Genomic DNA, 12,741 nt, shown 5'->3' on the forward strand with positions numbered 1-12,741 from the left:
TTAAAAAACTATTTAAGGAACGAAACAGGAGGATTTCTCCACAAATCTGCCTGTCACCTGATGAAGCTAGTTGTAATTAAATGTTGTGCCTTTGCTCTCCAACACACCGGTGTGCTGTACTAGTAACGAATTGGCCACGTTCTGTTTACGTGACAACCCTTACCAATTGGCCGTGTCGGGTGGTGGCGGGTTTAACGACACATTTATATATTTATATCTACGCGATCAAACCCAAAAAACCTCCGTGATGGATGAAATCTGTCCCGAAAGCCAACTACGTGTTCAAATGAAACTGGGCCCCTTGCCTGCACGATGACGGTGAAGAAGACGACGATGATGGTGGCGCTGACAAAGAGGCGCTTCTCGGGCACGTGGCCCTCGTCGAGGAGCGCCACGAGCGCGAAGGCGACGGCGCCGCGGAGGCCGCCGTACGACATCACCGCCTGCTCGATGGGGCCCAGGGGCACCATGCGGAAGCGGTTGAGCAGCCAGGTAAGCGCCACCACACCTGTGCGGCGGCGCGGGCAGACGCAACGACGGCAAACGACGACGATTGGCGGCAGCGGCGGCCATTCGCCGCTCGCTGGTGGTGGTGGTGGTGGCAAGAGGGCCACGGGGACAGACCCAGGTGGCATGGGGTCGCTGCCCCAGGTGACTGGCGGACGCGCCGCCCGTGATCCCCGCGGCGAAAACTTGCCGCGTTTTAGCCGCCGGCGCTCCGCTCTCGTGGCGAGCACAAATGTAGCATCCGCGTGTCATGGCCGTGATCGTTTGCACTGGATGCATGTAGTCGATTTTTCACTTGCACAATTGCACGCAACGTTTTTGTTAACTTGAGGATTTTACTTTCAAACATGACCGGATAAATCCATGCGTGCTCAATTCGGGCCATCATTAGTACAACATAAATCCAATAATCCGTGTTGATATGGGGGGGAGCATATCATGAATCTTGTAATCACAGCGCACCGCGAAGATTAGTTCTATATGTGGAAACATTTTCACTCTGATGCGGCACGCAGTGGATTATGGAATAAAGAGCCACACGATTGCAGTAATCCGCAAAAAATGTGCGGATTACCGGGTAAGAACTGTACGTGACTAGCGGGTAAATTAATCCGTGATAAATTCACGGATTACAAGGTTAGGAGTTTTCCTCAGATCCAAATGGGGAAAATCTGCCAATTGGGTTGACGTTAAAGGATTTTTGTGTAAAAAAATAAAATGATATCAAAATTTAAACATGCAAAAAAATCCTACTCAACAAATCATGCCGGCACGGTGAATTCTGTGCGAGATAAAAAAAATAATAACTAAAATTTCCTCCGCATTTCCCTGCAGCTCCGCTCTGCAGCTCTGCGTTTGCACCGCTCACTTCTACGGATCGTGGCTTGCGATGCGCGAATCGTTTTTAATCCGCCGCGATGTGCCTCCGATCACAAGGATTCACGATTATTGCATCACATATTGGCGGATTTGGCCTGCACGAGTGTAAAGATTCAAACGTGTCAAAATTCAATAATGTTAAAATCTATACATATCGAGGAACGTCCCGATGATCATTTCATTGAGCAGTACTTTTAGAGAATTAGTCACGTAGAACATAATTAACAGATATATTCCTCCTGCCGTACAGCAGCAGTCATAGACCCTCATAGGCAAACAAGAGCCTGCAGGAAAACTGTCAAATGTTCGCAGAGGGAATATCTCACTGAAGCACAGAGACCTTATTGCATTGCTCGGTTTTCAGAGCCCCAAACTAAACGCGGGAGGAAGCGTTGACCTTTGAAGTTTATGACTTCACCGTTTTCAAGGGCAAGCTACCAGCAATATGCGGAAACCGCATCGCGACGGAACACAGAGAGGCGTCTGGGAAGCAGACACGTTGAAAAACACCACGGGAGAGGGGGGGGGGGTGGTAGGGCTTTTTATGTCTCTCACCTGCTGCACAAATGGGAGTGTAACAAGCAGCGCACTTGAAAGTGTCATTGTGCTAAAAAAAAAAGTGCACAGTTCAAGGCTGACATTTCAGTTGTTTTCCACCTCCCAGAATGCACCAGTGGGTTTTGAAAGTGGTTACTTAATAAATATCAGCCCGATTGTGCGACGAGCACAACCACGACATGCACAACTGAGGTTATCAATTTCAAATGTGAAAATAAAACCAAAGAAACCAATTATATAATGTTGGTGAGCGGTGAACATGGTATTCTGCCATGAGATGGGCAAACAAAAATACGATAACCCGAACTGAGGAAAGTAATGTGTATTGCACGTGTTTGATATAACTGTAATTTAATGATAATGCACAGGCCTTTGTTAATCCACTGCTGGATGAAGCCCTCCCATGCTACGTCGGTCATGGGGGGTTGTCTGAGCATGCTTCACAGTGGCTTAGCGATCGAGTGCACGAGGCCTTATTGCATTGACCGTGCTAGGGCCCATGATCAAGAGGGTCTCAGGTAGAAGGCGACGAATTGGGTAAAACAAAAAAATGGACACGTGGCACCACTGAGTTCCATGGTCCATGGCCCACATCAACGACACTGCACCACCGACCCCCAATGGCACGCTATAGTGACGGATGCATCATGCGGTGGATGAACAAAGGGCTGACTTTGTATTCATCACTGGGCAGCAGCCACGCCGCGTGACGAGCCACACCTGTGGGACTAGTACAGACTGGCCCCAGACGTGAACGACCTCGTGAACCCCTATCAATTATCAGAGACAAGGAATCAAGTCACAGAGAACTTCACTGAGTCTGAATTGGAATGAGGCTGTGGACTTCACACCAATGCATTTGAGAACAATTAAAGAAGAAACACGTGACAGGTGTTTTTTTTTATTTGATTTATGTTATATTCACACATTCTCTCACCAGATGTAAACACACAAAATTAAAATCATGCATAGCAAGCCACCACAATAAGCGAGGCACTGCTTGTGAAAACAATGGAAATGTGGCACTTATTGAGTACGCGAGCTCAAAGGAACTTGTTTACACAATGCATAGAAGTTGTGTGAATGTGCACAGCAGCGTCAGCACAACTGTGACACGGGCTTCCAATTGGCAGTGAGAGGCCTTGCCGAGGCACTGCCGATTCCAGCACCAACACTGGAACATTGTCAGAAGAACAAAAAACATCGTAAAAAATATTCTCTGTAATAAATATTTGTTGCAAAGTAATATTAAAGGAATACATTTAAAAACACACACACACACCAATATTGATTGCACCCGATTACGAATGTAGCACGCACACCCGAACTTGCTGATGAGAAATGAGCCGGAATGCATGCGATTTATTGAGATCTCGGAGGCGACTGTTGTGCTGAACTACGCTCCAATGTCTATGCCGCCTGCCTTCGCCTATTCAAATGTGGAAGAAGTTGCATGTGATAATTGTTTTTTTTTTACCTTTTTTTCTGGCAACAAAACTGACACCTTTTTTTACAAAGAGTCATGTTTACATTGACCACAATACCTGCGGTCGGAACGCAAACAAAAAACAACTCTGATAATGTATGTGGCACTGTCCTTGAAATTGATTGGTCCACACCCGAGACAGCTTTCTTTAGAGCCTCGTCTCAAATGGTGTTGGACTAGAAGACGCCAAAAGGCGCACAACTCAAAGACAATGCACCATCAGAGTATGAGAGCTCGGGTTAAGAATTTACACCATTGGAAACCTCATTTGCCAGTAACAAAATATGATAATTGTTTTTTTACCCTTTTATCTGGCAACAAAACTGACACCTTTTTGACAAGTTGCATGTGGTCAAATAACCTCCACAACCAGCACAGCAACAGGAGGCCCTTATCCAGCAGTAGATTGGCAAAAAGGTCTGTACATACACGTACACACAAACGGACCCAACTTATTATCGAAGTAGGTTAGGAAGCTAATTTTGGATTTATCGGATATGTATGACTAAAGATGCACAGGCATAACGTCACCCGGCCCCATGCACAAACCCCTCCCCAAAGATACATGACAAATCTGTTGTATGACTTTGAACTGGTCTTGGATCACACACAAACAGAGCAGTTAGTCATACTCAGGGTCAATAATAATTGGTTTTATTTGCCCACGAGAGGCCCCACCGTGCCGTATGACTCTGTCTAAGGAGGGTCCTGCATTGGGTTTTTAGTTGAAGATGTTTTCATACAATTAATCATGAGTGTTCATTATACACGTGAGAGGAAACCGGAGCAGCCAGAGAAAACACACGCGTGTGAGGGGGCAACGCTCTATCCCCATACAGATGGAAATAGATGGCGATTAGTCCACTTGCTGTGCTGCCGTCTCCTGACAAGCCAGGGTATGGCACCTCTTCAACGCCGACGGAAAAGGAGTTTCACGGCATATGTGCGATCCACCAACACTCGCATCCACAGTGCCGGATTATACACCACGTGTGTAACCACCACAGCCCAGCCATAACCGGAATCATCTGGTCAATGGGCACTTTTTTTCGTCGTAAATTTTGAGCCAGTTCGCATTGCCTCTTTCATCATAAGCTTTCAAACGCCACCCACACATTTCGCTGACATTGCTGCTGAGGTCTCGGAGTTTTCCAGACAAAAAAAACACGCATGCACGCACACATACAGATTAGCTGTTTATATAATAGATTAATATCTCAATTTAACATCCAACAGTGATATAAAGGTGCCCCCGGGACACGCCTGCATCATCATCACTCACACATCTCTCTCATGCATCTCTCTCTCGTTATCAAAAGATTTGCTCTGCAACCATCAGAATGGAGATTGTTTGTCACCATGGACACTTGTGCAATCCGAGGTGAGGAACATTTCGTTATTCACCGTATTTCACTACGGTTGCTGAGCACAGCCCTAAACGCCCCAAACGCCCAGCAGCCAGCCACAAACAGTACTCTACCGTTGAAGGTCTAATAGTTAGTACGCTTCTTGAATTGAGCAACATTGTAAGATATTCTTTGGGTATTTCGGTAAAGTCACGGAGATAGGTTCAAAGAAAATAACAAACAAAAAAACTACGACGTTTCGATCGCAACACAAGAGGTCGTCATCATTCTGATGACCCAAAGAATATGAATTCCTGCAGTCACGAATGCTTTAAGTCAAGATTGAACATTGTAAGAGCTTGGGAAAAGAGGCCATGGGAATTGCAACGTTGAGCGGTGTGAGGGAAGAAGCAGAAGTGTTGAGACATGCAGTGTGGTGGGTGGGTGGGCGAGTGAGTGAGTCGATGAATGAGTGGGTGAGTGCGTGGGTGAATGAGTGGGCAGGTTAGCGGGCTAGTGGGTTAGTGAGTGAGTTGAACACGTAGGCTTCTGCGACCAACATTATTATCATAATGGAGTTTTTTTGGGTTAGATCGCGTAAATATGAATGTGTTCGTGAAAACCCCCCACCAACAGCGAAACAGGAGGCTTTCTCCACAAATCTGGCTGTGGCCTGATGATGCGAGTTGTAATTACTGGCGAAACGTCGTACTCGAATTTTTCACGGGAACACTAACCGTGGTAGTAACGACAAAACACAAGGGGATAACGCGGTGACTGACCACCCCAGCAAATGAGTCACTGGAATTATTCACTGAGTGCTGGCTCATCAATCAACGAGGGCTGCTTTACGTTCAAATGTATCCCGTACAGTACTTTTATTGTGAAGTGGGAAATGGGTGCTCCACCGCAGATGTAGCAACTATGGCTGAATGAGGGACAACCACGGCATCAGGACGAGGCTGTTAGTGGCATATGGATTGGGGAAGCCTGCGGTGGATTGGTTAAATCTCGTTCATTGCAATAGGGGCGCTTGCCGATCTTCAGACAAGGAGAAGCTTCCCCAGAGCAAACACAGCATTGAATATTGAGCATCAATGTGCTGAGGAGACGGCCAAACCCCGGCAGAAGTCTCAGAACTCATCAACATTTACAATCGGCAGTGGTGCTGCACTAACTTCGCTGTTTGCTTCGCGATTAAGTCTGGAGATCCTACACAACCTTAATTATCAGAGGTAACAGCCGGTCAATACGACCTCATTGAGTCTGAATACGAATGAGGGCTAGAGACTTCCTATCGATGCATTCGAGAACAGTCATATAAAGAAACCTGAGTTTTTTAAAATGTTATTTGAAGCATATTAACAAGTTCTCTACTTATGTAAATAAATATATAAAACGCATGCGGCGCTACTAATGTTTCATTCAGACTCTCCATCACATTAAGTGAAGAATATAAATAAGCCAGCAAGCCAACGCAATAAGTGAGGCTCTGCTGTGACAAGGATGAATGTGGCACTTGTGCAGTGCCCAAGCTGAAAGGAACGTTTGTATACAATGCATAGAAGCCGCGTGTAAATGTACACAAACTCACAGCACATGTAGGCTTAAACCAGCAACCTCGCATTATAATAACAGCTTATTGAGCGGGGACAGTCGTTACATAGTTTTGCATAATCTGACATTAAACGTGTTACAAAGCTTTCAAGGTGATGTTTAGGTTGTGTGGCTTCTTTTGAGCAGTACATGTGCACATACTAGGCAGTAATTGTCCGCAACATTGTGGGTTTGGTTCACTGATCTCAAGAATTCTGCTTCATCTATCTTGACAATTAATTGCCAGATATTTTGGCATTTGTGAGAAAACTATTTACTTAAAAAAACAGATTTACCTCGACAAGGTTGCTTTTAGGTTATTTAAAGAAGGCATACTTGTGTCTACATACATAGTCTGGACATCTGTTAAAAAGGAGCTTCGGATCTTATCAGATGTCTCCAGGATGAATAAAGATTCCGACATTCACACATTTTTTTTGGGTAAACATTTCAATGTTGGAATCGTTATAGAACCTTCCTTCATAACCACTTTGTGCCAAACCAGAACCCATACCTAACAGACAGGGCTCTTGCCATTAAACATCTGGCAGTTCACCGGCATTGGTTCAAGAAAACCTCACTGCTGACGAGACAGGGAATGTGAAAAACAGTTCCAGAGTTTCCTTGCGTTGAACCAATGCCGCTGAAATGATGCACACTCCCAGAAGGCCCGTGTGTGGCTGATGGGATTTGTTAAAATATATTATGTTTTACGTGTCACATTACAGGAGGTGGGTATGCAATAGACACACATTAGCAGGGCAGCCCTCCCTATGATATACTGTATATAGAGCATTTAATATACAAGCCCATCAATAGGCATTTGGGACCCCAGTAAATAATAATAATAGTGTTGGCTGGGGAACAGGGCATTCCTTCCTATCCCCCATCACCATTACCAAAGGGAGAAACTTTCCCTCGGCCTGCATTGTCTTCAATGGAATAACGTTAACGTTAACTTATTGCCGTGGACGTTTTTGCAATGTTTTTACTTGAGCCAGACAATACATCAATCAATTTTCATTAATCAAACAGGCAGCTGAAACGTTGACCAGAAAGTTACGTCGCGACGTACCCGACACGTTGCGGGATGAATTTATAGGAATCGGTTGTAAATGCACTCACAAAACAATCAAGTGCATTTGAAATATATATATAAACATGTTCTTGTAAAAGTTTGGGGTCTCCCTGAGACGGCGATACCCTCTTTGCCCCATCCTTGTTTTTGGTGGACGAGAGGGGGGGGGGTCACTTTCTGTCACGTGTAAAATGATTTTCCCACTTATCTTGAAATCAAACGGTTAATGCCGGCTTCAGGAAGGCGTTTCTCTTTGGAGCAGATTGTGCCCCGAGATTCCACGCGAGTGTGTTACAATAATGGAGGATAATGAGAAGCAGCTGACACCTTTGCTGCTCAGATTTACAGAGAGATTTCTGATCAGACACCAGGAGAAGAGGGAAGAGTAAAGGAAATACTGATGCACTCTGAGGCAACGCAGAACATTGGATTTAGAATTGTGTAAAAGAGTGAAAAACTAATTATGGGATTCAATTAAATTACTTTCGATAAAAGGTGCGTGATTAGCGGCGTGCAATGATGGTTAAAATTGTACTTGGGTTCAAATGCTCTAAGCAACAATGTACCCAGCTATATTCTGCCACTCGTAGCTGCTGATTTGCCCAATAAATTATACATCTGGTCGTGTGACAATGCCAGGGCATTTGTGGAAATCTAGAACAAGCACAGCAAACTAACATTTTGCACCTTAGAAATAATCAAGTAAATATAATTGCCACTTCTGAGTGTTGGCAGTAAGGCATCTTTCGCCTGTCTTTCTGATCACGCTCCCTCACTCCCACTCACTCTCTCCGCAGTAATGTAACGTCTCGCTCGATGCCATCTGTTTCTTCAGAAATCAAACCACAGTATAAAATGCATCCTTTAAAGTATTCTCGGTTCAGCTGTTCGTGATGTTCATTCGTGTAGCCATTTTGGCCGTCATTCTGCCCATTTTTGACGGAATTATGGCCTCTTTCATACAAAATCAGAAAAAAATCGCTCCTCACAAAAACGCAACAATTCTGCCACCTTCTCTTGCAAGAAATGTGGAATGGCTAAAAGTCAACTGAGCTATGGTGGAACCATCATCATTAGAACCACTCCAATTATAGTCATCACCATCATCATCATCAACATATTATTCTTCATCGTGGCCATCATTGTTGTTTATAAGTAGCGCGAAGCTGTCTTTCACTGAGCGCTACAATAGCAATCACAGTGGAGGCTGAAGAAAATGTCACACACATTACTGTGTGTGGGTGAATGTGTGAGACGGTCCAATTATAGTCATCACCATCATCATCAACATATTATTCTTCATCGTGGCCATCAGTGTGAGCGGTTAGTGCCCTGCGCTATGAACCTGGTGACCCGGGTTCGATTCCCGCTCACGGCCAATACCAGTGACGATTATCTGAACCGGTCCCGGGCCTCCCCTAGGTCGACTCAGCCTCAAATGAGTACCTGGTGCGGTGTGTAAACATTGCCACTAGGGAGACAAAGGCGGTCGGGCGTGGTGCTGGCCACCCACCCCCTCGTGTACCGTTCCGGCCTTCATAGGTGCTCGCTAACAGCACTTGCCCCTACAGTCTGTTAAGGCTATATGGGGGATCTTTGAGATGGTCCTAAGCCTGATTGGTCGGCTCTGTCCATTGGCGGAGTGAGCATGCTGAAATTCGTAGTAGCAGCAGCATTGCTATCGGCATCGCTACATCCTCTGTGTGTCTATGTTGTGCGTCTCTCTCTGTGTGTCTCTGTGTTGTCTCTCTCTGCTTGTGTGTCTGTCTGTGTGTCCCCGTGTCTGTGATTTGTCTCTCTCTCAAATTTAGCAATCTTTGGAAGAACGTAACCACCAGGTAAGGTGCTGACTGTTGTGTTAGCCGACTCTCTGTGTTGGATTGCATTGTGTTTCTAAGTTCACTCGGTTTGTTTTCTACCTGATGACGATTGCTTGTGTTGCAATCGAAATGTCGTATTCTATTATTTAATTTATTTCCTTTCTATGTGACTTTACCGAAAGAACCAAAAAGTAACACTACATTGTTAATATATATTGTTAATGTAGCATTGCCATCATCTTCATCTATCATAATCTTAATATCATTAGGACCACTGTCATTGTTGTCATTCTCATGATAATCAGCTTCATTTATAATTTGTATTAGCATCACGATTGTCATCTTTATTGTCATCTCCAACAACATCTTCATCATTGTCATCATAGTTTTATTTAGCTAGCCCCAAGCCACCTTTGCCTCAGCACAACCGAAAGCGACAATTACCAGATCAGCATTCATAACACAGTTGACTAATAGGGAGCCATCCCTTGACTGCACCCAGACATCAATCAGTTTCCCATGATATCTGTACCAGATGGAATTTCCTCTTGTACAACCATGGCAAGTGTGGCAACTACAAAGTCAAGGATGTTAAATAGTGTAGGGGCTAGAGAACATCCCTGTCAGACATCAAGAGGAAATTACTCTGACTCCTGGCCATATAGCTTTACCCAAGCCTGCCCACCATCATGAAGGACCTCGATAATTAGGATCAGGAACCCGGAAAGCATGAAGAATAACCCAAAACCCAGACCTATTGATATTATAATAGGCTTACTAAAGCAGAGATGTAGGTCCTGTTGAAATTCCCTACGTCTCTGCAGGAGCAGACGGACAAAGAATTTGGCGTCTGTGCAGGACTGCCCTGGTCTGAAACCACATTGGGGCTCTGTAAGTCTCTCCTCAGCGTGCCTGCCAATGCGATGTTAAATACTCCTTGCCAGGACCTTTCCTTGCACACTTAAGGATGAAGATGTCCTGGTAGTTGTTGCAATTAGTGCAGTCCCCCTTCTTGAAAATGGGGGACACCAGGACATCCTTCCAAGCCTTTGGAGCCAGTGTTGTGGACCAGACGATTGTAATGATGCCCACCGGGAAGCCTACAAACAATCGTCACCCTCCCTCAGCATATTGTTGGAGAGGTTATCACTAAAGAGGGAAGAGCAATTGTACCACAGAGTGGAATGTGTGTGTGTCCGTGTGTGAGACAGAGATCGGTGGTGTAGCGGTTAGCGCGCTGTACCACGAACCCAGCGACCCGAGTTCGATTCCTGCGATTGTATAACGCCAATGACGATTATCTGAACTGGTCATGGGCATCCCCTAGGTAGACTCAGCCTTAAATGAGTACCTGGCGTGGTGTGTCAACATCGCCAATGGGGAGACAAATGCTGCCGGGCGTGGTGTTGGCCACCCACCCCTCTCGTGTGCCACAGTGCCCGGCCTTCATAGGTGCACGCTAACAGCCACGTGCCCCAACAGTCTGTTCGGGCTAAATGAGAGCCTGATTGGTCAGTTCTGCCCATCAGTGGGTCGGACGTGTGCTGATATCAACCGCGTACGGTGGACACACTCCTGGCCACTTATTGGCAGCGGGGGGTTGGTCGTGGCTCCACTCATTTCAACCGTTTAAAAAAAAAACACATCGGAATATCCTTTTTGGATAAAATCCTTCAGACACCAGAATTGCACGATGAAAAAAAAGCGAGAAAGCACACTCGCACGAATCATTGCCCGGTGAGTTACGCCGTATGCATTTTTTTGCGCGGTTTTCTCAGGAAAGCAATTAGTCATAACTTCAGGGAAGCGCGGGCAAGATAGCCGCAGCGTATTGCCACCGCTCAATTTAAGAAAAACCGTCCAAATTAATTTGTTTGTGAGCTCTGGATGTCTGTGGACACTGTGTCGGAGTGAACGGCAAATTAATCACACTGGGTGTAGCCAATGGAATTATCCAGGGGGTTCATGCTGACTTTTTTTAATCATACTGACAGACAATTTAAAGCCAATATAACCATGCATGCAGTCATCACTTCCCTTCGCTGGAAACACCGAGTAATGGCATTTTTTTTTGTTACTCTCAAACAATGTGTTTGTTTTGTATATACAACTATAGACTATTTTATTAAAACTATATATAAGCAAACAGAAATTTTACCAGGGAAGGTCAACTGAGCTATATAGCTATTTTTGAGAAGCGACCTGGCCACAAATGATAGCTCAACGTAGTGACTTTTCACGTGGAAATTTATAGCAGCCAAATACTCTAAGCGCACGTTTCTAAATGTGGGAGGGAAAACCAGAGTATCCTGGAGAAAAATCCACGTGACCATGAGGAGAACATGCAAACTACAAATATACAGGCGGCAGGATCGGTATCGAACCTACAACCTCCTGCATTCCAGGTGAGGTAGTTAACATCTCGCCATTGTGGCGCCCATCACGTGTCTTTATAAATAACACCTAAGTAAATTGACAACACATTACTTGGGCTTACTTTTATAAGATGCACCCTGTATTCGTTGTATATGTGCTCAGCAGTGCTTCGAGGAGTTTAGTTCATTAATTTGGCGCCTAACAAATTAAACTTATTTTTAAAAATACAAATTCGTTTTCCAATGTTCTCACTTAAAAAAAAAGCAAACTGGCAACGAACCCAACTATGGTTACCAAACTACAGAGTTAATTGGCTCTCACCACGAGAGCCCAGTGACAAAACGGTTCGCAGTTTTTAACCATTCATGGGTGGAATAGTTGTAGTCCTCAAGACTCCCTGTGGCCCACAGAGTGATGTGTCATAATTCATGTAAGCTTTAACTATAGTCACGTATTTTACAACAACATGATTTTTTTTATTTTATTTTAACATTTTATCTACATAATGACACCTTGCCGATATTAACTATGTTAACCTATTTGTATTTTTTTATTTTTAAATTATATCTTAAAGCTATTTTATATTCGATATTTATTCAATTTTATATACTTCAGCCCCTTGGTGTTAGTTAGACTTTTAACCCTTATTATTATAGTAAGACTTGTTTAAAACTTATTCAAGATTTTAGATTCCTATATGTTGAATGTATGCACCATCCTGCCAAAGTAAATTCCGTGTCGGTGTGAACTTTCATGGCGAATAAAACCCTTTCCGATTCTGATTCTGAAAAACGCGAGGCCATGTAGCGCTTTAATAAAGGATGTAACCTGGTGGACAAATGCACAACTTACAAGTAAATAAAAACATATGCTTTCCCAGATACATGTCTGAAACAACAAACGGAATATATATCTAAACATACGAATGAAGAAATTAAGGTTCGTGATCAATTATGTATCGTGCATAAAATAGAAATATATGATAACAATAGTACAGATGCAATTATCATTATTAACACAAACATAATTAAATATGAATACAACGCACATGGCTATATATACAACACACGTATGGTACACAGCGCACACGCGCAG

General features: G+C 44.2%; 1 protein-coding gene across 6 annotated transcripts in view; it reads right to left on the reverse strand.

Moving 5' to 3' along the window:
- LOC116944128 (sodium/hydrogen exchanger 3-like) overlaps positions 1-12,741 on the reverse strand; it is a 125,847-nt gene that overhangs the window by 33,204 nt on the left and 79,902 nt on the right. For all 6 annotated transcript variants that reach the window (XR_012942355.1, XM_032957579.2, XM_032957580.2 and 3 more), the window contains one exon: positions 306-508. Coding sequence is in view for 5 of the 6 variants with exons in the window: in XM_032957579.2 (XP_032813470.2) it covers positions 306-508 (203 nt within the window). In the remaining variant the exon portion in view is untranslated. The remainder of the gene's footprint in view (positions 1-305; positions 509-12,741) is intronic.

The sequence above is a fragment of the Petromyzon marinus genome, chromosome 20, assembly GCF_048934315.1.
Source record: "Petromyzon marinus isolate PM22_M1 ecotype Great Lakes invasive population chromosome 20, UKy_Petmar_22M1.pri1.0, whole genome shotgun sequence".
Taxonomy (NCBI): Eukaryota; Metazoa; Chordata; class Hyperoartia; order Petromyzontiformes; family Petromyzontidae; genus Petromyzon; species Petromyzon marinus.